General features: G+C 32.7%; 1 protein-coding gene across 4 annotated transcripts; it reads right to left on the bottom strand.

Annotated features, from left to right (window-relative positions):
• Positions 1 to 1397: 1397 nt before the first annotated feature.
• LOC129320313 (uncharacterized) lies at positions 1398 to 19996 on the bottom strand. Of its 4 annotated transcripts, none has more exons than XR_008595730.1 (11): positions 19860 to 19996; positions 19596 to 19730; positions 19441 to 19503; positions 19228 to 19294; positions 18789 to 18889; positions 17302 to 17346; positions 16816 to 17106; positions 15707 to 15809; positions 14288 to 14374; positions 4128 to 4440; positions 1398 to 1658 (listed from the first exon to the last, which is right to left on the bottom strand). XR_008595730.1 is itself a non-coding variant. In XM_054965699.1 (10 exons), the coding sequence occupies exons 1-9, from the start codon at positions 19884 to 19886 to the stop codon at positions 14292 to 14294; spliced, it is 915 nt and encodes a 304-aa protein (XP_054821674.1). In that variant the 5' UTR covers positions 19887 to 19996; the 3' UTR covers positions 1398 to 1658; positions 14288 to 14291. The 4 variants fall into 4 exon arrangements, 2 of the variants coding, with proteins under 2 accessions (XP_054821674.1, XP_054821675.1); XR_008595731.1 differs by lacking the exon at positions 1398 to 1658 and adding an exon at positions 2054 to 2343; XM_054965699.1 differs by lacking the exon at positions 4128 to 4440.
• Positions 19997 to 26223: the final 6227 nt, after the last annotated feature.

Here is a 26223-nt window from a genome sequence, read left to right as displayed (position 1 = left end):
ACTGACAGTGGAGCCTTACTACTTCAAATAACATAACACAAAAAGAATTAAACTTTAATAAGAGTATGAGTATTGTTAAGAACACTACCCATAAAGGCAAGCCTAATTCAAAGGCTTAGAAACAAATATACTCACATAAGTACCGATAATAACAACATAACACTAGCAATGATACTCAGAAAAATTTGAAATAAGAAACTTAAGCAATATAGCACATTTATACATTATCTTCCTTTTCTATAATTATTTATATACCTAACGAACAAAATATTTTTTAATTTGTTATCATCAAAACTATAATTAAAAATAAAAAAATAAAATAAAATGCCATAACCAAATGCAACAATTTTTTATTTCAATATCTTCATAACAACTCTAGAGAGAGAGAGAAGAGTGCAATATAGGTGGAAGGGAATAACCTCAAAATAAGGAGTATTATTTCAATGTATTATAATTTGGGATGGATAGAATAATTTTAAAGGAATTATTGATATATGGGCAAAAGAATGTGAGTAGATTGGAAGTCTAAAAAAAATTAAAAGCTTATAGTTATAATTGATTCAACATTCATCTTCTAGATCGATACTGGTCGTTTATTTTCCTGTTTTAAATAAAAAAATTATTTGACTTGAGTTCTAAAATCTCATTAAAGTTATGTATATATTACCCATCATACAGATTCTTAAGTGACATCCCATTTTCAAATCTCCAATGATATTTGGGTGATTATAATAGAGTTTTTCAAATGGAGATGTAATATGTCGGAGTATTAATTATGGAAAACAAATGTGTGCCAAATTTTCCATTTGGCCTTGCTTCACTTTGTTGAACCATTTATTATATATTTTTTTAATAAATCAAATTTTATATATTTTTTTGTTTTTAGTATTCGACACATCATTTTTTTTAAAATTTTTATCACATCTTTAATCATTTCTAATAAACTAAATTTGTATAAAAAGATAAAAACAATCATAAATCAATATCTTTTTTTATAATTATATATTTAAAAATACATTTTATTATACATAATTCAAAAAATTTTCAATTAACCAAACTAATTTTTGAAACAAATATACGCAAATATTAATTTTATTATCATAATTGACTTTCATTAAATTAATTTATCAAAATAAATTTTTGATAAACTGACTTTTAACTAACAAAAAATCAAATACGCACTTTATCAAGTTAAATCCTGTGGTCTTTTACATTTTAGCACTTACAATTGCGGAACAGATCATTCATCTTTCAACTTGTTTCATGTATTGTTAAAAAAAAAAAATGTTAGCTTTGTCATGGTGGGCTAAACTATAGCTTTTTAATTAAGAATCATTTTGTAATATCCTCCTCGAGCTGTCCCATAAATAAAACTAATTCTCAAGTAACAAAAAAAATGAGATTAAAATAGTTAACATAATACTAAGTTTCAAATGATTAGAAAAATAACAATCCCAAGTTTGCATAACTAAAACCATTTTTAAAATGTTACAATTAGACAAACCAAAGTTAAAAAATATGCAGAAGGTTAAAAATATATGAGTACATTTGCTTAAAAATTTAAATTCAAGAAAATTCTAAAAAAAATTTTAGGGTGCGCACTGCGATCGCCTCTGTGACATTCGCCGTGGCTCGTGGTACCTTGAACCGCAGCACAACTACACAAATTTTGACAATAAATTTTGCTGTTAATTTGACAGCTTTTGGGGCAACTTTTGACATGTTTCATTTCTCTGTCCGATGTTCGATTGATATGAACTAAATATCTACAAAAAGCTCTTTTCAAGCATTAGCTAATGGCTTTAGTTTCATAACAAAATTACTACTCAATCAAAATTTTCACACTCTTTTAAAAACTTGTACTTTTTCAATAATTTTCACAAAACCAAGCATCCAATTCAATTTTCAAATGCCAATAGCCACTGACACTAATTTGATCACATGCACATCATCAAGACTAACTCATGCAATGCACCATATCACATTGAATACTCATAAATCACATTTTCACTACTCAACCCCCTTAATCTTAAAGGAAAAAAAACATACACAATTTTCATCAAGTAATCCATAATCATTTCAAAATATGCTATAATCCTACTTGCATTAGTATTTTAGTCCTATCACATATAACATATATCATCAACTCACTCCCTAGGGTCCAAAATACACTTTCAACTCCACAATTCTCATCATGCAAGTAAGAATCAAAATGATCTATCCCTAGTTGGTAATTGAAATTGTCAAATACAGATAATGACCCGAAAATAAAGAGACACAAATTAGGATCGCAATCCTAAGCCTCTAGAAGCTTTCCTCTATACAAACTTCCCGAGCTATTTCCTATAATATTGAAGATAGTAAAGTGAGTACAACCACTCAGTAATCAAAATCTAACTAACCCATATTAATGCATGTCAATTAGTTTAAATGCAAGTGGCAAATAATATCAATATTTTAAACCATGTAAAACATTTGAGAATCTATGTTCACACTTCAAAGCATAATAGTACATACTTGAGAAATAAAACTTTTCAACAATCTTCAAATCTCAAAAAGTTTATCACACAATACAATTACACATAATCGGGAGTAATTATGACTCAATTCATGAATATTCTCATTAGGGTCACAAGACAAACAATCATGTGCCCTTACTCACTATATATATGATCATACATCCCTTATATCCTCCTTATTCCTCTGACATGAAACCGTAGCCTATAACACAATGGGATAGTCTATAATCCACAACTTCCCTAATCTAAACACTTGTGAGGGGATTACTCAGCTACGGCGTGCCCAACTCACTTATAGAACACGGTTTCCCTCATTTTTCACACTATGGGGTGTCATACACCCTAAACTAACTTCCTCGTTGAACCAGTGAATAGCTAGCTAGGTTTGAGTTCCTTGTTGAACCAGTGAGACAGTCCTTCATTGAACAAGTGGGACAAAAAGAATAAAATCAATCCAGGCAAGCCATCACTTAGATGGGAGTCCTACCACATAGATTTAACTCTCTACTCATCTTCCTAAACGAACTCCCTCCTCTCAAAATCATGCAATACATACATACATACATACATACATATATGCACTATTACAAGCAAGATTATACTCATCATTGTACTCAATCACAATTAAGGCAATCATATAATATACAAAAACCAATTCATTGAACTCCACTTATCTACTTTCATTGAACTCCACCACTTTACAAATCATTGAATTCCTTAAACACATTTTCATGAAACTTCAAGTCAAATAAGTCATTGAACTCTAAATTTTAAAATCATTGTACCTCACTCATTTACAATCATTGAACTCCACTATTTTAAACATCATTGAACTTCTTTTAAACAAAAATTCATGTTACTTCTCTAATTACAAAGTCATTGAACTCCCAATAAACATAATACGAAAATCCATCAATATTGTTCTCAAGGAATTTCACATCACAAGGCATCAAACTCACAAAATCAATCTAGTGAATTTTCTAACAAATCATGTCACACTTGTATTTCATTTTAATTTACACTTTTTAATGATCAATCATAAATCAATAAACTAAATAACACACAAAAGCATAAGATAAAATTCTCCCGATTACTTCAAACCTTTGAAAGGTTAAAAGTTTCACCCCTCAAATACTCACTTTCAAAGCTTCCAAGAAGTTAGAATGGTGCCAAAGGTAGTAACACTATAAGCATTTACTATGCAAATAATCAATATCCATATTTAAGCTAATTTCACTAATACTTCAACATTTCTTAATATTCAATATTCATTCTTAATTTATGTAAAAGTACTCATAGGATTTCTTAGCTTTCTTTAACCCTCATTAATATCATTGAGCCCTTTAATGGTTATTAATGGAACCACATTGTTCCTAACCGCCACATTTATGGAAATTTTGGACATTTAATGTCTTCCATCTACCAATCATCATATAATTATAAATACCAATTTTACTTAACTTAATCTACTCCCATTAATTCTATTTAAGTTAATGGGTTTGGACCCATAACCCTTATGGATTAAAAATTATTATTATTAATCAAACCTTAACTTCTACCATCAAGAAAATGAAAGAAGAGAGAGAGATTTAAGTGTAGGAAGCTTACCCTTGGTGTTAATGAGCTTCAAATTACTCCTACAAATTGGTTTCTTCAAGCCCTAACACTGATTTTTCGCATCTCTCTTGATTTCCTTTGCTTTTCCTTTACTTTCTACTTCATTTCGCGACTTATGACAACAGAAATGTGACCATACGCCGTAACGCATGACACTGAGAGCCTCCCCCAAGCATGTTGCCATATAGGCGCCATGGCAGCTCATCTACAAGTCGTGGCTCGTGGCAAAGAATCTCCCTCTTCAGAATTTATTCCTCTTTCAATTCTCGGGTGACTCGATTCTCCTTCGAACTCGCATTTAGAGCTGAAATTGAAACCGAACACACCCATTAGGTCCCTTTGGCCTCACACCTCACTAACACATTTAATTAATCTAATCGAGTTTGTTTAATATAGTTTAAAATTGAGGATGTTATAATTTTTACCCTCAAACATTTCACGTAAGATTTGTGAGGGTGTCTTGAACTCAATTTTAAGTCCTTTTTGCCTTTGGACTCTTAAATTTCAATGCCTCATTATCTTACTGTTCACGCATCACTTTATCGACTATTATCTACTAAGCTAGAGTTGGCATGTTTTGTTGACTTTTTTAGATCATGTGAATTTATTAGGATCGCTTTTGCCTTTAAAGTATTCGCTCAAGAATACTTGATGTCCTAAACTCATTTTTTGAGGTCATTTCCTCCCCTTAAAAGTTAAAAACCCAACCAAACATGTCCTAAAATGCATCTACTTAGGAGTCATATTGCCATAAAAAAACAAAAACAAAAATTAACATAACACATCCATCAAAGAAAAAATGGTCAAAAAGCAACGCAATGAATGACAGGATTCTCAAATCCCATGTAAAAAGTTCAAAAATAAAAATAACTCTTAACCCTTATTTTTAAACAAAGGACCTATCAGCATATTGTACTAATATACTCCCTCCTATCCTATTTTAAGCACATTTACCAATCTCATCAAAATTAAGGAGAGCTAATTAAATCATTAACGTCATCTAAAAATGAGATAAATTCTTAATTTTAACCATATTTAAATTTACATTATATCATATGTCATATTTAATATTTTAAATAGGGTAATATTAAAAAACATAATTAATATCCATTCAAATGATTTATAATAAGAACTACTTTTTTTTTCAAGTGACTTTTATAGTATTTTGAAATTGGTTGAGAATTTGCACGAATTAATTGGTCTCCTTAAAACTTAATCATCATTCTCCTTATTTTTAAGACAATATCTTCCTAGTACTAACATTTGAACTCATAAGACGAAGGTTCTATAAGGGATTCACAATAGACACCACCTTTGCTAGTAAGACAAGAACTGACCAAATATACATCTTCTTCCTCCCTTTATTTTTTTTAAATTATTTTTTAGGTTAAGGGTTACTTTTACTCCTAAACTTTTCCCTTCAAATCTTTAAGTACCCTGAACTCATTGGATCATTAATATCCCTGAATGTTATACAATGCCTCGTCACCCTACTATTAACGCATCATAATCTGGAATGGGTCCCACCATTTTTTTACATTTTTTGTAATAAAATATTAAGGCAACGAACGTTATGGCATGTTATTGGTGGGATGATGAGGCAATGCATTTCAAACATTTAGGGACAAAACTAACCAAATGTCATATTTAAGGTACTTGTAAACCCTTAGAGAAAAATTCAAAGGCATAAGTGAACCTTAATCCTTATTTTTTTTAATAACATCAAATCTACATCTTTAGAGTATTAATTGCTTCTCCTTTTATCATAAAATCCCAGCCTTCAATAAGCTATGTAAAGCAAGCATTTAAAATGGTTTTAGTGTTTTGCATCAAACCACAGGCTGTAATGGTAAAGATATTGCATTTTCTTACCCCCAACAAATAGTAAATGATATGAAGCTTCAATCAAGAGTTAATCACTTGAGTAAGGGTAGGGTGAGATCTAAAGTCAAATGAAATCTTTCAATAATACAATGGGTTAGACTTGACATTAATGATTTAATCAACTCCAATAAGGCTAAAGTTAGAACATTTATCTCATTAACAAAAGTAGGATACTATTGATGATGGTAAGTAAAGGGAATTCAAAAAATATGAGTAAGATACCATAAACCTCACCCATTTCCTCAAAACCATTCCATCTTTCTTAATGTATAATATCAATAGACAGCCATGCCATTTGGACTCAAGACAACCCCCTCATTGTTCTAAAAAGCTATGACTCGCATCTTTAGGCCTATTATCAAAAGTACCCTAATGTATGTTGATGACATACTATTGTTCTTAGAACTGAACAAGAGCACAAGTACTTATTAGCCCAATTCTTTGAAATAATCCAAACATATGGGATTATGATTTCAACCTATAAAGGTCGCATCAAGGATGCGCAAATAAAGTTCTTGAGAATAATTATCCAAAATGGACAATATCATCCTAGTTAACACATTACACAAGAACTACTAAACTTTCCATGAGAATTTGACAGTAACTCAAATTCAACAGTTCTTGGGGATCGTAAATTATATCAAGGACTTTATTTCTCACTTGTGTCTCATCATACTAGCTAGTTGTCCAAGCTATTAAAAAAAAACCACTACCTTAGGGAATCAATCAAACTAAAGCTATCTAATATCTGAAAAAGATATCCCAACATCCTCCACCATTGAGGATTCTAGATAAAGGACAAAGAATACTACAAATTGATGCAAGTGATGACTATTAGGGAGTAGTACTCATTGAAGAAGAAAATAAAAAAAAAACATTACTATAGTCATACTAGCAGAGAATTCAAATCTCAAGTGTACTTCACTTGGTCCAATTCCATTTCACCTAAATAATCTTCTTGTTATATAATATCAACTTCCAAAATGGGTTGCAAGTATTGCTTTACAAAAAAGATATTCCACATGAATGGAATAAGCCTTCATAACCCATGAATTCTAAACGTCTCAAGGCTTAAAGCTGACTCCTTGAAACAGTCAAGATCCATTTGAAATAGGGTCTCGATTTTATCAACAATTTCCTGAAGCACAAGACTCTTTCACCCTAAGACAATCTAGTGAACAAGACAAAGAAATAGAGTGGGTAGACGACACCTCAACGTGGCTCTTTAGAAAAGAAGAAAGTAGGTACCCAACCTGTCATCTGACCAAGAAAACACTTACAAGCATATAAAATAATGGAGCCTTGTCACACATAGGAATATACTTTTGTCAACAATATCTTTAGGAAAGTAGCTTTGAGCTTTTGTCTTTTATTCATTGTTAAAAGCTACTTTTTCTTTTATCAAGTCTGTTGCTTTTACTTTTGCTTTTGTCAAGTCTATCTTTACTTTTAATCATGTCTACTTTAGCTTTTAGAAAAATGAGCAAACATGCAATAATAATGTACGTCTTTTACCTCATCCCTTCATCTGTAAAAAAGAGCCTCAGTCATATTGTAAGATAGACTTAATTCATAACTTATTTGAAGAATATAAATCAAAGTGTTTTCCCTTTTATCTCTCTAGATTCTCTCCTCTTTTAAAAGCTTGACTCAAAAATATCACACTTATATCAAACTAAGATTCAAGTATACTCCACACTTACCTCTCTAAGGAACTTGTGCATCAAAAAAAATTTGACCACAATCCATGAGTGTAAGCCATATCACTAGGGGTGAGCATCGGTCGGTTCGGTTCGGTTTGGTCTCAAAATATACAGAACCGATCGATCGAATAACACTTAAAATGAAAACCGAATCGAATCGAAATTTGATAATTCGGTTCGGTCAATTAATTTGGTTTTTCGGTTTCATATTGGGCTATTGAAATTGGGCCCATTTTTTAAATATTAAAACAAACAACACTACAAAATTGGACCTTTTTTTCTATTCATTTTTTTCAATATGAGCCCATTCTAATTACACCCATATGACATAAAGCCAAATATTATAAAGGCATGGATAATCAAATAAACAACCACAAATAAACACCGATGATCAAATAATGGCCCCATAATCCAGTCACAACACCTATTGATGAGAGTGACTGACTAAAATAGAATTTCAAGTGATGTTATTATTTTTTATTCTTTATTAAAATAAAAAATAAAAATAAAATAAAATAATTTATAAATTAAATATAATTTATAAATTAATAAATTATATGTAATTCGGTCGGTTCGGTTTATTCGATTTTAAATTTTACTAATCGAATCGAACCGATCAACCGATATATTTAAAATAGAAAAACCGAATCAAACCAAAAAATCAAATAGACCGAATCAAATAGAGAAAATTCGATTCAGTTTGTTCGATTTTCGGCTTCGGTTCGGTTTTGCTCACCCTTATATATCACTACGCTTAAAGATCTATGAGTTGAGGATTTTAAAATAACTCGTGTTTTTCCTAGGAGTGGCATTAAAAGACCTTACATAGATCAATATTTAACCTGTATGGACAAGGCATATGTGCTACTTGTAAGATGATCAAGCTTAAAGTCAATCTTGTGCAAGACTTTGTTTTGGCTGACAACATTATGAGATTGCTAGTTAAAAACTTTTGCCACTTAGACAGAGGCTTAAGAGTCCCCTAGTAGCAGCTTCAGTCGTCAAAATGAAGGGACTGCTAGTCACCTTTGTTCTTTCATCCAATCTGTGTTCCAAAGGAGACAAATTTTCCTCATATGGCCTCATCATTATTAAACAAGGCAAAGCTTGTTTTCCAGTGAGGACATTGAAATCACAAGTTTAGATTTCTCTAATAGGGGGAGATCTTCATGGCCTAATTCTTTAAGAAGCTCAAAAAGAGAGCTTCTTTCAGTGAGAAGGATTTAGAGGCCCAACTCATCTTTCGGTTTGTTTCAAGCCACAATCGTCGTTCATCATCCTGTGAAAGACATTTATGTCTGCAAGGAGATCTATGCTGTTTGGGCTTTTTGGCAGTCCTTTGTCTACCATACTAGTCATCCCAAAACTCATAAGTCACATTCAGGCTCACATATATCTAGAGCACAATCTCAAATAAAGTGACCATTAACATAAAATACATAGACTGGTTTGGTTTCTTTAGTGAAGAACTTAACAAGAGGATCACTCTTATGCTAAGTGTAGGCTAGTGTTATTGTCGGTGTTTAGCTAGAACACTAAGTTAGATCATGAGATCCAGGCCTATTGAAGATTGATTTAACAGTCCCATTTGATAATTTATACAAAACAAGAGATTTTGTTATATGTACATCTTTTTGGTCAGCATGTAACTTACTTTTCATAATTGTTGATCCACTCTAGAGGCATCAATTGTGTAAGCTTTTCTCGAGGTAAATGTCTCAGGATTTGAATCACTAAGGATTCACCAGGTCTTTTAAAAACCATATATCAACTATCCTCAGTTGAGTAAGGAAAGTGGAGATCAAGTAAATGATATTGGAGTCTGTAAACAATTTGGTGATAGAGGGTAGCCATGATGGCTATTGGGTCTTGCTTCGGTCCAACTATATGGATCTAGACCTCTAATCCCGTAGAAAGAGTCAAATATGTCAATTTGATGTTGAAATCAAGAGCAATAATGAGGGTCATGCTCCCTTGGCTAAGGATAGCCAACAAAGTTCCAATCAAGGTATTATTGTAGGATGTGTAGCTAATATCCACCAAAGCTATCTTGGCTATAAAAGGAATCCCTTTTCTGCCATAGAGAGTCAAGATCAGACAAAATGATTCAACATGGAGGTGAATATATCTTTAGAATTTCTAGATGTTCTTAAGAGGTTGTGGAATCTCAAGAGCCATGTACTATTTAGTAGAGGTGGCTAGAAGACCACATGGATCAAGTTAAAAAGTTTGGACAACTTCATTCACTTGTAGGCGTCTAGTGGAGATTAGGGATATAATCCCCTTGGTAAAAAAGTTTGTTTTATGATACGAAGTATAAGGTCTAAGAAGAGGGAGGTCTGTATCTTAGATCTTTGCATCTTCTAGAAGAATAGCAAATTCAACCAGATTTTCTATTTCGTTAGAAAGGGTTTGCTTTACAAAAAAAGAAAGGCAATCAAAGGAAAAGGCTTAAGAAAGACATTGGTTCTGAGGACATCAATGAGGTTTCTCATATTTCACTTATTTTTGAATTCTCCTTACTCATTATCATCAATATCACCCTACCTTTGTTAATGAGATCAAGGCTCTAATACCACGAAGTCAAATCTCATAATCACTACAAACCCAGAAATCCAAGGGTAATATTGAGGAGTAATATTGATCCAAGTAAGGCCTCTTAACACCACTCATAGGCAAACATGAACAACTTTAAGATCCTCAACCCCTTAATATATCAACTCATTGATTTTTAAACATAATGACATGGCTCACACTCATAGATCGTGGTTAGATTTTTTTTTTATGCACAGGTTCTTTAGAAATACAAATGTAGAACATACTTGAATCTTCATTTGATAGAAGTATGATATTATTGAGTCAAACTTTTAGGAGAGAAGGGAAAATTTAAAAGGACATGAGAGAAAACACTCTGATTTCTATTCTTCAAACAAGTTTTGAACCAAATCTACCTTACATCCTTTTTGTAAATGAAGGGAGAAGGTAAAAGAAGCATATATTATTACATATCTACTCATTTTACTAAAAGCTAAAGTAAATGTAACTAAAAGAAAAGACAAACTTGACAAAAGCAAAAGTAAAAGCAACTGACTTGACAAAAGCTAAAGCAACTTTCAACAATAAATAAAAGACAAAATATAAAGCTACTTTTCTTACACATGACAAGGCTCCATTATTTCATATGCTTGTAGATGCTTTCTTGGTCAAATAACAAGTTGGAGTACCTATTTTCTTCTTTTTTAAAGAGTCACACTGACGTGTCCTCTACCCACTATGTTTCTTTGTCTTCTTGTTCATTGGATTGTCATAGAGTGAAAGAATCTCATGCTTCAAAAAATTGTTGATAAAACTGAGACCCTCTTTTATATGGATCTCGACCATCTGGTGGAAGAAGCTCTAAGTCTTGGGATGTCCTCTTTTATATGGATCTCGACCATCTGGTGGAAGAAGCTCTAAGTCTTGGGATGTCTGGGCTTCATAGGTTATGGAAGCTCGTTCTATCTATGTAAAATATCCTTTTTATAAAGCAATACTCACAACCCATTCTAAAAGATGATATTTTATAATAAGAGGATCATCTATGATGGATGACAAGCTGAAATGGAATAAAACAAAGTGAAGTACACTGAAGATTTAGGCTTGTGGCTGTAAAATTATTTAAAACACATAAAAAAATCTGTTAACTTAGTTAAAACTTCTTTCTTATATGATGGCCAATTAGTATAAGATTTCCACGAGTAAGTCCAATTAGTAACATAGAGGTTCCCATAAGTATCCAAATTGTAAGGATGATGAATGATGAAGAAGGAATAAACATTCTCCCTGTTCAATGGTATCTTCCATAAGCCAAAAACTTCCATGACTATGTTATTTCTTACGCCACCTAGGTAGTGGTGAAAACCACTCAAGGAAATTCTAAAGGTTAGGGCCTTCATTACTAGTGTCACAAAGATAGCAATAAACAAGTAAAGGTGGGATAGTGAATGCACATGCATACAAGGCTAAAAGGAACTAGATGTACCATATGGCTTTTTTTAGTATAAGACCTTAGATATAAGGAATGACTAGATAAGGAGCCAGGATATCAAAGTATTCAAGCTGTAGGTGGATTTGAGTTTTTTGGAGGAGAAGATGGAGCCAAAAGAACAAACTTCTTTTAGCTAATTGATGTACTTCAAGAACAAATTTGGGATTGGAATTAAGAGGGAACACTAACTTTCTAGACATGATGTTAAAGATGAGAAAAGGTCGGCAATATGAGGGTGTTATGAGCTAGACTCTTTCAGCAATGGTATTGTGGTTTCCTTATATATGTCAAATTATAAATTTATAGCAAAAAAACTAGTCTTTCCATTAAAAGAATTACGTCCCAAAGAGGTACTTTTTTGTTTTGATCAAGAATTTTTGGGAATGAGATGCTATCAATTTCTACCACAAAGTGGTTAGTCTAAGATGAAAACTAAATTTTTTAATACCACATCTCATAACTAGAACTTTTTTATAAGCTATATGATAATGCTTTTTAAAGGCTTTGAATTCTCCATTAGCATGACCACAGTAATTCCTTTTTCCATTTTCTTCGTGAACAAATACTGTTCTCTAATAATCATCATTTGCATCAATTTACACTTTTCTTTGTCCTTTATTTGAAATCCTTAATGGTAGAGATGCTGGGATATCCTTTAACAGCTTTATTTTGATTGATTCTCCAAGATGGTGGATTTTGTCACAATAGCCTAAACAACTTGGCTAATATGAGGGAACACAAGAGAAATAAAGTCCTGATATGATTCAAGATCCCTAATAGTTGTTGAATTTGAGTTACTATCAAATTCTCATCAAGAAAGTTCAATAGTTCCTAAACAATGAGTGAACTAGGCTAATACTATCCATCTTAAATAATCATACCCAAGAACTCTATTTTGGCTGCCCCTATGTGACCCTCACGAGTTGAAAGCATAATCTCCCATGTTTGGATTATTTTGAAGAAATAGGCTAATAAGTCCTTATACTCATTCAGTTTCTGAGAACGGTAATATATCATCAATACACACCAGGGTAGTTTTAATAATGAACTCAAAGATGTTGATCATAGTCTTCTGAAACAGTGAGGGGGCTGTCTTGAGTCCAAATGGCATAACCGTCCATTGGTATTGTGTATTAGGAATACATAAAGTCATCTTATAATGGACTGTTAGATCAATTCCTAGCTGCTAAAATCCTCCTTTGAGATAAAACTTTCAAATTATCTTCGTCCACTTCACATGGACTAGTTGAGTGTTGATATTTGGAAGAAGAAACTTATCGTCTTGAAGAAAGGCATTAAGAGGCTTATAATAAATTACCAACCTTTTCTTTGTTTTTTGATCTCTTCTAAACATAAAATGCTTGACAGGCCCAATCAAATTTGATTGGTCCTATAAGCCCTTGCTTAAGTAAAGCTACGCACTCTTCGCGTGCTAGTTCTAGTTCTTCTGAATTCATTCCAAGATGAGATGTCAACATCCCCATTCTTCTTAAATGGAAGCCTAATAAAAAATTCTTCATTCTTCCATAAAGGAATTTGATGTTGGAACTGACCATGACTTTCATAGCAAAACTGAATTTGATCCCTCATTTGTTCATAGCCTGAAGGAGCTCGTTAAATATCCAAGATACTCGAGATATTAGTGTCTTGTTAAAGAATTGTTTAAACCTTAGTCCTTTAGGAAGTACTTGTAAATTTCTTGTTTGTTAGTAGACATCATAGACTATAAGGATATCTTTGGCTAGTAAATCACTTTCCAAAGAGCTTTGTCTAGACAACACATCTAGGGAAAAATCTTATACCAATTTTTCTATTGTTAATAAGATCTATCCTGAAGGGCTTTCTATCAGTAGTAGTGAAATACTCATTATGTGAGACCCATTCTTCTTTAGGAAGAATGTAAGGTTTCATGACACTTCTACAAAAACTCGTGTCAATGAAGACAATGGTTGAAATGGGTTTATCATTCCATTGATCAAAATGCAAAAATCAATTTGTAATTTGTGGGCTAATTTAGCTAGCCTATCAGAACAAGTTTTGGGATGTAAAAACTATATTTTAACAAAAACACGAAGAAGCGATTGCACTTTTAAACTTGAGAATAAATACTAAAAGACTTCCAAATTAATGGAGGGAAAATAAAATCTAATTGCAAAAGTATAGGAATGAGATGAGAAAATTCTCTGGAGGATACAATCTCCACCATAATATGCCCTCAAAACAAGTAAAATGGAGTCAACCTAAAAAGCACCTATCTTGACACAGATACAAGAGACATCATATGATCACCACAAGGTGATAGGATAAAATGTTGTTCAAATGTAATTTGATGTATTGTATCAATCACATGAAGTGTTGAATAAGATACAATGCGATTCCATTTTTGAAATATTGCCACTTCATTGAGGCAACTTGTTCCCCAAGCCAATCATTTTCATCGTAAGGACATCCATCCGTTAAAGGGAAGAACAAGCCAAAAGATTGGACATGGAGTGAACAAACATGTGATGGTTCAAGTAAAGAAGGAATAAACTCACAGTACTACTTGAATGAAAGCTTCCATACTTCACGCACGTTAGATGCACCATCTGTGATTTCAGCAACAAGAGTACTAATCATGATGCCTGCAAAAGCAAAAGGCAAGTGCAACCAGTATAATTGGTAAAAAGAAAGAAAATAAAAAGGAAAATATAACTATTGGTTATAGATCCTTGTAAGCTTTTCCATCGCTTCAAGTCCCTTTAGCTCATCTCATCTGCAACATTGGTCTCTATATTTTTAAATGTATCTAAAAGAACAATGAGGTGACATTAACGATGTCAAATATGCTAACATGTGACTAACGTCATTAATCTGTGTTAAGGTGAAATTATGATTCAAGAGATTAAAACATAAAACAAAATGGGGCAGACAGCACTATTAATAAGCTGAATCATAATCCCACCTCAATACAAATTAACAACATTGGTCATTGTTAGTATATTTAATATTGTTATTGCCATCTCACCGTCTTTCTAGATATATTCAAAAAAGAGGTACTAACATTGCAGACAAGATAAACTAGAGAGGCCTAGAGTAATGGGGGAAAAAACTATAAGGACCTATGGCAAAATGAGTTAAAACTATAGAGACCACAAGTTATGTTTGCCCAATAGAAAAATGAAGAGTTATTTTCTCTTGTGATGCAATGTATATTACTGATGAGCAAGATAACATAGTCGGCCATGTGTAAGAGGATGCACAAGATAATGATGGTGACAGCAAGTCTGTAACAGAAGATGAGAGCCAGACAGCAAAAAGAGTGGGGCCCCATAACTCATTTTCCTCTTCCATCATTCATAGGAGATTGTAACCAATTTCTTGATATCTCCAGAAATAATACAAGTCTCCATCGGCTATATTCTTGCAATGATCGGTCATCATTACCTCTTTTTTTGGTTTTTTCATCAAAAAGGCACAAGAGTTATGTTCTACCTTCCAAACTACTTTTTCTATTCCATTTTTCTTTCGTTTTCTGTATACCAAACAAGTATATCATGTCAATGTCTTGGCATCTTTCATGGTCTGATGTGTAAAAGGCATAGTGAGACTAGATTTTTGTTTTAACCTGGATGAGGTACATGGTCCCATAATTTAAAGAGAAGGAAAAGACAGGACTTTCTGTGTATGGCTTATAATGGGACAAGACCTTCAGTATTGTTACACCTACAACAAGGGGTGGCATACTAAAAGCTTGAAGCTTTACCAGATTACCTCTTTTCATGCAACAGAAGGACATAACAAACAACCATTTAGAAGAAAAAAAGGGAAGAAAAAAGGGCAAGGTGAACTACATAACTGTAAGTATAGCAGTTTTTTTCCTTCACCTCAGGCACAGGGGGAAAAGTTTAATACAGCATATATATTGGCATGGGTTACCCAACTAACATCGTAACCAAATGTCATGACTAGCTCACCGTCTTTTTCCACCACAGATAAGAATTGTCGAGTTCCACCACCTACTCCAAAATAATACTTCTTTGCAGCCATGTAAGCAACTCCATCAGGATAGCGCAGACACTGTATTGAACATTTGAATTGATAAGCAAGAATGTGTTTTAAGAAAAGTATCCAGACAAACGAGTACAACCCAACTGAGTCAACAGTATTGCATGTCATAGATGCATCATTGTCTTAAATTTTCATGTATTGTACTATATGATGCACCTTAAGAAACATTGACAAGTTAAAAGCTAAAAGATGATATGCAAAAATATATTGGTTACTCAATAGCATACCCAATAGATATCTCAACATGTTGCTCCTCATTACGCATAATGAGTAAATCAAATACCTCAATTATTTGAACACAACAAAATATCAAAGCACGCTTTGGCTTAACAATGGTGTGTTGCACAAAATGCCCAAGAAAGCCAAGGGCTTGCAAGATATTAACAGAGAGAGACTCAGTCCATAATTGGATGGAATCACTTGGGAAGGCTAGAGTCCATTGGAGATAGCTCACTATGAAATTCAAGGTGGGAAAAGAACAGGCATGTTTGAAAGGAGATCCATCATTAATCAAAACCTTGGTGTCTCTTTATTTACGCTCAAATAATTTAATGGAGAAGACCAAGGGTTTCTAGGATCTTGTGATTTACCATTTCATGCACGGTAACTATTACAAGTCCTTGACATCCAGAATGTATGCCAAGAGTTTGCTGGACTTTGTGAACCACCAAAATAAAGGGTGTAGGTGTCGTTGGGTGATTACATTACTAGTATGTACAGAAGTTGGCCAGTGAGTGTTATATGCATAGTCAGTGAATCTTTCAACAATATACTTCGTTTTGTCCCTTCCTTTTCCCCTTGACTTGTATATGGATACTGGATGATAAGCATGTATTGCATGAATTATAAACATCATAGCAGAATATCAAACTAGAAACATGTTAAAATCTTTGATACAAATTAAAAATATGTTTTCCTAATATGGAAGTCATAATATTAACTTTTGTGCCTTCATTTATATTTCAGTCACTCAATACAGAAAATACTATTATGTCTTGTAACAGTAAAATAGTACCTTCTTGATAAGATTATAGAGGGTTTGGAGACTGCTGATTGAGTAAACAGTCTCTGCCATCAGAATAAAGTCATAACCAGGACCATCCTTTGCATTGTTATCCACGAAAGGGAGAAGTTTATCAATTTCACTCCAGTCACCAGCAAAAAAGCGAACTTCTTCCTCATCACATATGGCTATGTTTGAAGATGATGGATGAGGTTTCCCAAATTTATTTGTGTTTACATTGGGGATGGTGAGACAACGTAGGACCTCAGCATTGAAGTCCTGGAAATGCACGACAGCTGCCCCCTAAAGAAACCAGAATAGACACAAAATTATGAAGTAGATTTTACACTGTGCATTAAATGCAGGGATGAAAAAACAATTAAAAAATACACATTTTATGAGATGTACATAAATGGTACAGTAATTTCAATAATATATATATATATATAATGATTTCACATTGTTAAACTAATACAAAGTCAAAGAGCCAAGTTTCACCTCAAGCAATGAAAAGATTCCAGGAAGTCCATGACCACATCCAACCTGAAAAGTCAAATATTGAAACACTGAAAGAGATTACTTCCTTAGTACAACTTAGGCATAGCTTATTTAATATATATATATATATATATATAAAAGGGTGCAGTGCTTATAAACCAGAAAAAATGGAGTGTCAGAAAACATCATGAAAAGGGGCTTATTGCATTTGAACTTTCAATGTCCACAACAGTGAAGAAGAGCCATGCAGAACACAGATAAAGATCTAGTACATTTTAATGCTTGAGCATGGAAAAGAGTGAGGAAATTCTCAGAACCCATTCCTCTTCAAAAAGATTTTACTGCACTAACTACTAATGATACCTGGCTTCTGGAAAGATAGTTTTAAGATTTTCAATTATTGATATAGATTAAGGTTGTAATTTTTCCATCAACCCTTTCTCAAAGATTGATTTACTAAATTTTTTGCCTCTATCATATTATCAGATAAAACAAAACAATCAAATTCAAACTCCCCTCAGTAGATGCAAGAAATTTAAGGATCCCTAAAAAATGAATTTTCCCTCACTTACACACAAGAGCCGTGAGAGTCACACGGTGTATAAACAATAAAGATGTGGAGAGGACTTAGAAGACCAGCATGAATGTTTGTCATCTCCACCTTTATGAGAAGCAAAGTGGAGCACACAATTACTGATAAGCAAAAGTCATGCAAGGTGACAGGGACCCACTTCATGCATGTGGGGAATAAAAGCTCAATACCAATCCCCCCCCCCAAAAAAAAAAAACATACTTTATCAATGCATGTTCAGAGGAAAAATTTGCATCTCCAGTATGAAATTAAAATAACTTAACTTTTACCAGCAATACCTTTTGCCATCAAATCTCTCAAGCAGAAATAGCATCAACAGTTAACAAGCATGTACATAAGAAAACTTCTTGATGTAGTGCTAGCATGCTGATAAAAAGATGAGAGTACAAAGATAATGCAACACAAAGTCAGCACCACGAGACAATCATACATAAGTACTCAAAAAAATGTCATTACACACCATGGAAACTTCTATATTAACAATTTTTGCATTAACTCTCAGAAGGGAGAGAAGAAAAATACAAGGAGAGGAGAACAGGATGTCCATCCAAGTTCCAAAGAAAGAAACCATAAGAAAACAGTTAACTTAAGACTAAGAAGCTTAGAATGGTTGAAAAAATTATTCATTTTTCCTGCATCTAACACGTGGAAGCTTTCATATATTTAAATTCATCCAGCTATACAAACAGTAACAGATGGCAAGTGGTAATCTAAAAAATTCCCACCAATGAAGGATAAAATACAGGATAATAACAATTAAAGAATACAGGAAAGCATACTTTCAAACAGAAAAACAAAAACAGGCATAAGTAATTGATAATTTTCCTCCTTTCCAGAGCAAACAATCAAAGTTATATGTTAGACACTGTAGAATCACCTAAAAATAAGAATTAACCTCTAAAACTCGCTTCTTAGAAAATGAAATATGCCCGCTTCTGATTTCTGAATTAAGAGCTTTAGTTAAATCTAGTGAGCCTTCCCACAGCTTTAGCCCACCTAGAATCCAAATTAAACACATTCGGTCAGTTTGTATCTAAGAAAATGTTAAATTAGACCCAAAAGAAATGAGCAGCAAAAGAAAAGAAAAAGCAAATTGGTGGTAAATAATACTTGGATACTGGATATCCATATGTCTCATATATTTCGAAACTAATTTAAACAAAAAGTTTAACATCCCAATGTTACTTAAAACATATTGTACATATCAATTAAAAAAAAAAGGTTGTACAAATAAATTTCTATTATATCCAAACAGTTTAGGATTGCAAGAGCTTGGAAAGAAAATTTCCTATGCACCAAACACTTATATGAAAATGCACACAAGATATCACCACCTTCATATTTCCCTGGCACTAAATCAGAGTTGGATAAGCCAAAAACTTCTTGCGTATTGACCCTTCCCTGAGAATGGAACAAGCATTACTTCAGTTGTTATAAAAACAAATTAATCCAAGAAAATAAAACAAAATCAAACCCAGCCATAAAACTATCAGAAGTTCAAGTCTTAATATCTCCAGGCAAGAAAAGTTTGGGAGGAGATAAGCTACCTTCAGCAGAGTAACCCCATCCAAGCTCACTGATTCCGCACTGTATTCCACCGACGGTGAAGCCTATTTTACATGAATCCCATAAATCGAAGTAAATAATCCCCATCGAATTATAAACCAAAGACTAAAGAGAAAATAGCTACAGTAAAGAATACCTCAGAGCCAAGCACTTCAATACAAGGAGGTGGGGGTATGGAAGGTGCTTGTCTAGCATCAAAAAAACCGAACCCAGAACTGGTGCTGTCGGTGGAGGAGAACAATCGGAATGTTTCGTAACTTGGCTTTTGGGACTGATTTTCACAAGCACAACAGCAAAACAAACTTGAAAGCTTAAATCAAAAAGAAGCACAGCGAAGTGACTGAAGAAGACGCTTATCGGTTATTAAATTTGACGTGATACAAATTTTACCAGCACTCACCTCAGAATCAGAGCTCGCCGCCGTCATTTCTTTAAATTCGCCGCCTGCATCTAACACGAGTAATCTGCTTTCCAAAATTTATTTCGCAGAATTGCACGATACCTGAACCCACATATTTCTATTTTAGGTAATGTTTGAGTTTTTTTTTTTTTTTTTAATAAGGAATAGAGTAGGAAGAAATTTTACGTCGAATAACCTTTGAAGTCATCTTGTGCTATTGTAAATTCATTTTTCTTCACCCTCAATTTCAAAGGTTAAAAATAAAATGATATAATATAAATAATATTATTATAAAATTTTCCTTATCCTTCTCACCTCCTATCACTCTTTTATTTCCTCTCATCGTAAAACTAAAAATATAATTATATTTAATTTAAATTTATTTTTTATAATTATTTTTAAATAATTATTAAATAAAATTACATATTTTTTTAATAAAACTCTCAATGTTCTATTCCGTTCTACTCTATTTACTCCATCTCATTCTATTTCGATAATGATCATTTATTTTTATTTTATCATATACTCTACAATATTCCTAAAGGCTTAAATAATTCTTAGGTGAAAAAAGAGAGAATTTTATTAAAGGACCATAAATTTGACATTATTACAAATGAGATCCAATCAAATTTGAAATCTCACTGTAGGCTTAGAAGACTAATGGTCTGTTTGGTTGGGAAGAAAATATAGGAGAAAAGAAAATATGGGAAGAAAGAAAATATGGGAAAAAAATAGGAGAGAAAATAATTTTTTTTCTGTTTGGATAGGAAAGAAAAAATGAAAGGAAAAAAATTGTGGGAAGAAAATAAAATGTGGGACCCATTATATTTTCTTTTCATCTTTTCTCTCCCAAAGTGGAGAGATTTGGGAGTAAATTATTTTTTCCATCATCTGCCCTTCTTCTTGCACTCATCTGTTTCGTGTGCCCAGACTATCATTTTATTTTCATTTTCACGTGTCTCAGCTCAGAAAGCTCCCATCTTCAACCAACCCAGCCAAAGCATCATTCAGTGGCTTCTTCTTCTTCTCCAGCGTGCTATAGCTGCAACTTTTGGACTCATCAAGGTTAGTTCTTCTCTTCTTCAACATCGTCTTCATTCTGGTTTGATGCTGTATCTACAGTTTTTTTTTTTTTTTTGCCATTAGTTTCATTCTTGTTTCTTTAACATTCAGCGCACCTATTCTGCCCATATTTGTGAAATTTTAATTTGATGAACAAGGGGACAAAAAGCAAGATATAAATTCTGCAGCTGATCGATTTGAGTTTTGCCTTGTCATTTTTCCATTCCATTGTAAATCATTTATTAAAATTTATAAGAGGGAGATGCTAATTCTTTTTACTTCTCAATTCAGTCCTTTTATCGTCTTAGGATAATATAGAAGTAATGAATGATTTTGTTGGACTGATTTCATGATACTGGATTATGTGTTGTTCTGTTCTTCATACCCGACCAGCATGAAGTTTTTCCATGGCCCTTTTTTTATTTTGCCTAATGTGGAGATATTATATTTATATAAATCTAGCAAGAGTACCTCTTATTCATCCTTTATTTAATTAGAATAGAATGAGTAATTGATTATGAGACACCTCTTGTTCATGATTTATTTATATAAATTTGGCAAGAATTCCTCTTATTCATGGCCACAAACCCTATTTGAATTGTTGCTTAGATAAATTGATATAAACTAGCCTTATCCCACCCAGACAAATAAAAATACCTCAATCTTTTTTTCACCTTACCTTAACTTAGACTTTTTACTGAAAAAAATTATGACATAGCAAAAGGGTAACTAATAATCAGTGGCATTGACTGCTAGGTAATGGTTAGTTTTCTTACTTCCATTCCATCTTCCCTAAAGAAAGTAAAGAAGCAAAATGCTAAAGGAGACAAAAATAACAAGATAGGTTAAGCTATCACTGAGAATCATCTAGCCCATCGAATTCAAATGGTTTGGCAATTAATCCACACTAATTTCCATCATTTAACTAATGAGTATTGCTCCAATCTTGACAACCTTTTTGAAACTGCATTGCTTGAGACATAAAGTGTAACAATCTTTTCTTCAACCTGAATGCTCAAATTACTACATTATCATGTCTTTAAAATCTAGTTGACTCTCAACTACTTGATTATTGACACAACCAAGATGCTTTCCACCCTTGAGATCTTGCCATATTTGTCATGTTGCAGTGTCATTAATTGGTATACCCTATAATTGCAATGATAATGAGGTTTTTGTCAAAATTTTTTCCACCAGTTAGTGAGCGACAAGACACCTAGAGATCTGACTTTATAAACTGTCCAACAAAATTCCAATAAGAGAAAGAAAACAAGTATAGCTCCTGATAATATCCCATATTAATTTTATATGTCAATGTCTTGCTTTTTGGGTCTAAAATTTTGAGACATGTAAGTTGTAACAACCTACAAAAAATAAAGCTGTCTCCAAGCCTCAAATATTTGCAAGGGAGAAAAGCAATAACATTTGTATGAAAATAACATTCATGTTAGTAGGCAAATGATTATAGTTGCAGGTCACAAATCTCTACAACATGCTATATGGTATAACGACCATATAATGTTTCCATTTTCTGCTTATAGTATTTTCTGTTCCTTTTACTTTAAGGAGAAATAATAGATGGATGCTTTAGTTGATTATCTCATCGGTTTCTCCTTTGTTGAATCGCATATAAAATGGACATATCTATCCAAATTATAATAATCCCTCTAAATGGGAATGAAGCCTCTATAATTTCATGCTTTATTTAATTCTGGTTCTTTATTTATTATATCTTTGAAGCTCATATCATAGCCACTAATTAGTTCGTGGCCACCATATTCTAAGTTACTTTTTACATACTCATTGCAACTTTGTATCAATGTATGGCTGTGTGGTTTTGAATTGTTATATAGATAAGCAACCATAATAGTGAAGGAATGATCAAGGTTATTGAGGAAGACTTTATGGATTTTGAGTCTGAAGTTAAAAGGTTGATTGATTTTGAAGTGGCTAATGGAAGTTCTATGGACTTGAGCCTTGTGTTAAAAGATTGGGAACGTCGTAGGTATGTGTATTGTACAAATTGTTTGTATGATTGTACATGTAATTTATTTGTTGGGAGAGATTTCAAGGCTAGTTAATAAGCCTATAAGTGATGGTAATGTTCAAAGAGAGAGCATGAGGAGAATATTCATACAAAAATTACAAGACACGGAACAATGTCGTGATGTTCTTCGAATGGGACCACAAGCATTTTTGCAATTGTGTGAGAAACTTCGAAACACTGGCATAATTAAGGATTCTCGAAATGCTATAGTTGAAGAGCAAGTGGCAAAATTTCTTCACATATTAGGACATAATGTAAGAAATAGAACAATGGCTTTTTTCTTTAGCAATCTGGGGAGACTATTAGTCGTCATTTTCATAATGTATTACGAGCTATTATTTCTCTTGAGGCTGAATATTTTATGCAACCCTATGGGTCAATGGTTCCCCTTGAAATTCTGACTAATGAAAGATTTTACTCGTATTTTAAGGTAAGTTTTTATATTTGTGCATAATGTTAACATTTTCTATTATGTATATGTATAAATGACACCATTATTTTTATACTAGGATTGCATTGGAGCTATAGATGGAACTCATGTTCGAGCAAAAGTACCCAAAGAAGAAGCTGGTCGATTTCGAGGACATAAAGATTACCCTACTCAAAATGTATTTGCTATATGTTCATTTGATATGAAATTTACTTACATATTGGCCGAATGGGAAGGAACAGCCTCAGATTCAAGAATCTTAAAAAATGCTTTATCAAGAGACGATAAACTTATAATTCCCCCAGGTGAATAAGTAGCTATTATGTATTATAACTTATTGTTTGCTTTTATTGACTAAAACTGCTTATGGATTAATTTATATTGTTTAGGGAAATTTTATCTTGGGGATGTTGGCTTCCCACTCAAGCGTGGTTTAATAACACCTTACAGAGGAGTACGATATCATTTGAAGGAATATTCAGCAAGATTACCACAAACTGCAAGAGAAATTTTCAACCATAGACATGCATCATTGAGAAATGTTATTGAAAGAACATTTAGTGTTCTAAAATAAAAAGAATTTTCCATAATTGGAAGTGGCACCAAGCCACATTATGCTTTTGAGACTATGGTTGACATCGTGATAGCTTGTTGCATATTACACAATTATTTGATAGGTGTTGACCCTGATAAGAATCTAATAGCTCAAGTTGATCATGAACTATCACGCAATCATGACATGGATGATCAAGTTGCATCCAATCAAGAGGACGATTATAGACAAGGATCAAATTTAAGAGATAATATAGCAGCTCATATATGGCATGACTATTTAACCCATATGAATCATGGATTGTGATTCAAACTATTTGCTTAAGATGTTGCCTTGTATTACTTGAAAGTATGTGTTTTAATGTATTAGTTTGAAGTGTGTGTTGGCCTTGTATTTGTTGAAGTACAATGATATTTATTTTATAAATTAAGCATTTAAACAATTCCTTACTACTTAATTATAATAATTGCTTGCTTCTTAAATAATGTATGCATATTTTTTATGTAGATTGAACAATGACATCAAAAAGGAAGGAATCAACAAAGGACAATTTGTGTTGGACTCTTGAAATAGATGAAAAATTCATTGATGCTTTATTGGAAGAGACAATGAAAGGAAATCATCCTGATGGTACATTTTCAACATTCGCATATGATAACATGGTGGAGACTCTTAATAGTTCCTTTGGGTCTCACATTACAAAACAACATTTGAAGAATAGAAAGAAGATATTGTCACAAAGATTTTCAGATCTTTATGATTTATTTCATGGATTGAGTAGATTCTCATGGAGTCCTATCACAAAATTGTTTGAAGCAGATAATCAAATTTGGAATGATTTGATCGAGGTGAGTAATCTATTTATGTTAATAGAATGAATATTTGGATAATTTAATTAAGGTGAATAGTCTATTTATGAAGCCATATCTCTTTTTGTGTTTGTAGAAAAAGCCAAATGCAAGAAAGTGGAAGAATACACCTGTATTACATTATGAAAAATTGTATGAGCTATTCAGTGCAGATAGGGTAATAGAAAAATATGCTAAAAGTGCTAAGGAAAGGGTTACCCAATGGGAGCAAGAGGGCAATCAATTAAATGACTCTATTGTAGATGAAACTAATTGTAATTATCAACACAAGTCACCAAATTCACCAGTTAACTTGGAGTATAACCTAACATATGGGGCATCGGTAGGAACTACATCAGGCAGAGGACAAAAGCGTAAGGCTTCAATGGTTGAAGCTATTGAAGAAAGGTGTGAAAAAATGACAACAGGAATAATGGAATTGATTGATGTCATGCGAGATGGGAATGGTGTTGCTGAGAGGCAAGCTCAAGCTTCTAAGAGGCAAGCTCAAGTTGTTTAGAAGCAGGCTCAAGTTGTTGAGAAGGGTCTTTCAATACTTGAAAAGAGCAAGCCTCGTCATTATAGTGAAGAGGAAGTTTGGGCTGCAATTGAGGAGATTGGAGTGCTTGAAGAGAACAAAGAAAAATGTTACTTCTTCTTATGTGATGATGAGAAATGCAAGAGAACTTTCTTTGGGGTTCCACAACATAAGCGATTACGGACATTACTCAATATGATGACTAGAGCTGGAGTTCAATAAAAAAAGTGTGGACATGGGGTTGGACTTTTTTTGTTTATGGATAATAGTATTTTTAATTTGTGGTGACATGTTGGCCTTTTTTGCTTAGAAACCATATATATTATATCATGCTTTTCAAACTTGTTGGTCTTTTTTGTTTAGTGAACATATATATTTTGTCATGATACTTATGATGTATTGACAACTTGACCATAGTGTTTATAATATTTTATTATCAATGTGTTAGAGATTTTGTTTCTATAAGTATAATGTTTTATTTTATTAGTGCCCACTTTTGATTTTAAAATATGAAAATAACATATTTTTACTAAATTATTTGATTTTAAAGTATAGCATAAAAATAAATTTTTAACAAATAATTTGATTATAAATTAATTTTATTATGTTAATTTTAATATAACTTCAGTTTCAATTTATTTTTACAAATATAATTACATGAAACATTGATATTTTGATATAAGGGCATTATAGTCATTTTGATATCTGTTCATTTTCTTTCCTTCCTATTTTCTCCTGTCCATCCAAACAGGAGGAGTGATAATATTTTCTTTCCAGTTTTCTCTTCCTTCCATTTTCTTTCCTTTCATGTTCTTTCCTCTTAACTTTTCTTTCCATCCAAACGGAGGGTAAATGAAATGCCCCTAGTTTACACAAGAAAAAAAGC

The sequence above is a fragment of the Prosopis cineraria genome, unplaced genomic scaffold, assembly GCF_029017545.1.
Source record: "Prosopis cineraria cultivar Desert tree isolate PC_DT_omini unplaced genomic scaffold, ASM2901754v1 PC9, whole genome shotgun sequence".
NCBI lineage: Eukaryota > Viridiplantae > Streptophyta > Magnoliopsida > Fabales > Fabaceae > Prosopis > Prosopis cineraria.
This window is presented reverse-complemented; position numbering and strand designations above follow the sequence as displayed.

What these genes read in the sequence shown, in the direction of transcription:
- LOC129320313 (XM_054965699.1), bottom strand. Translation starts at nt 19,886, where the DNA reads ATGACGGCGGCGAGCTCTGATTCTGAG. An exon ending in CGGCGAGCTCTGATTCTGAG is followed by an intron (nt 19,731 to 19,859) that starts GTGAGTGCTGGT and finishes TGTGAAAATCAG; the next exon opens with TCCCAAAAGCCAAGTTACGA. An exon ending in ATCTGTGGTGGAAAAAGACG is followed by an intron (nt 14,375 to 15,706) that starts GTGAGCTAGTCA and finishes TTGCTTTTGCAG; the next exon opens with GCATCATGATTAGTACTCTT.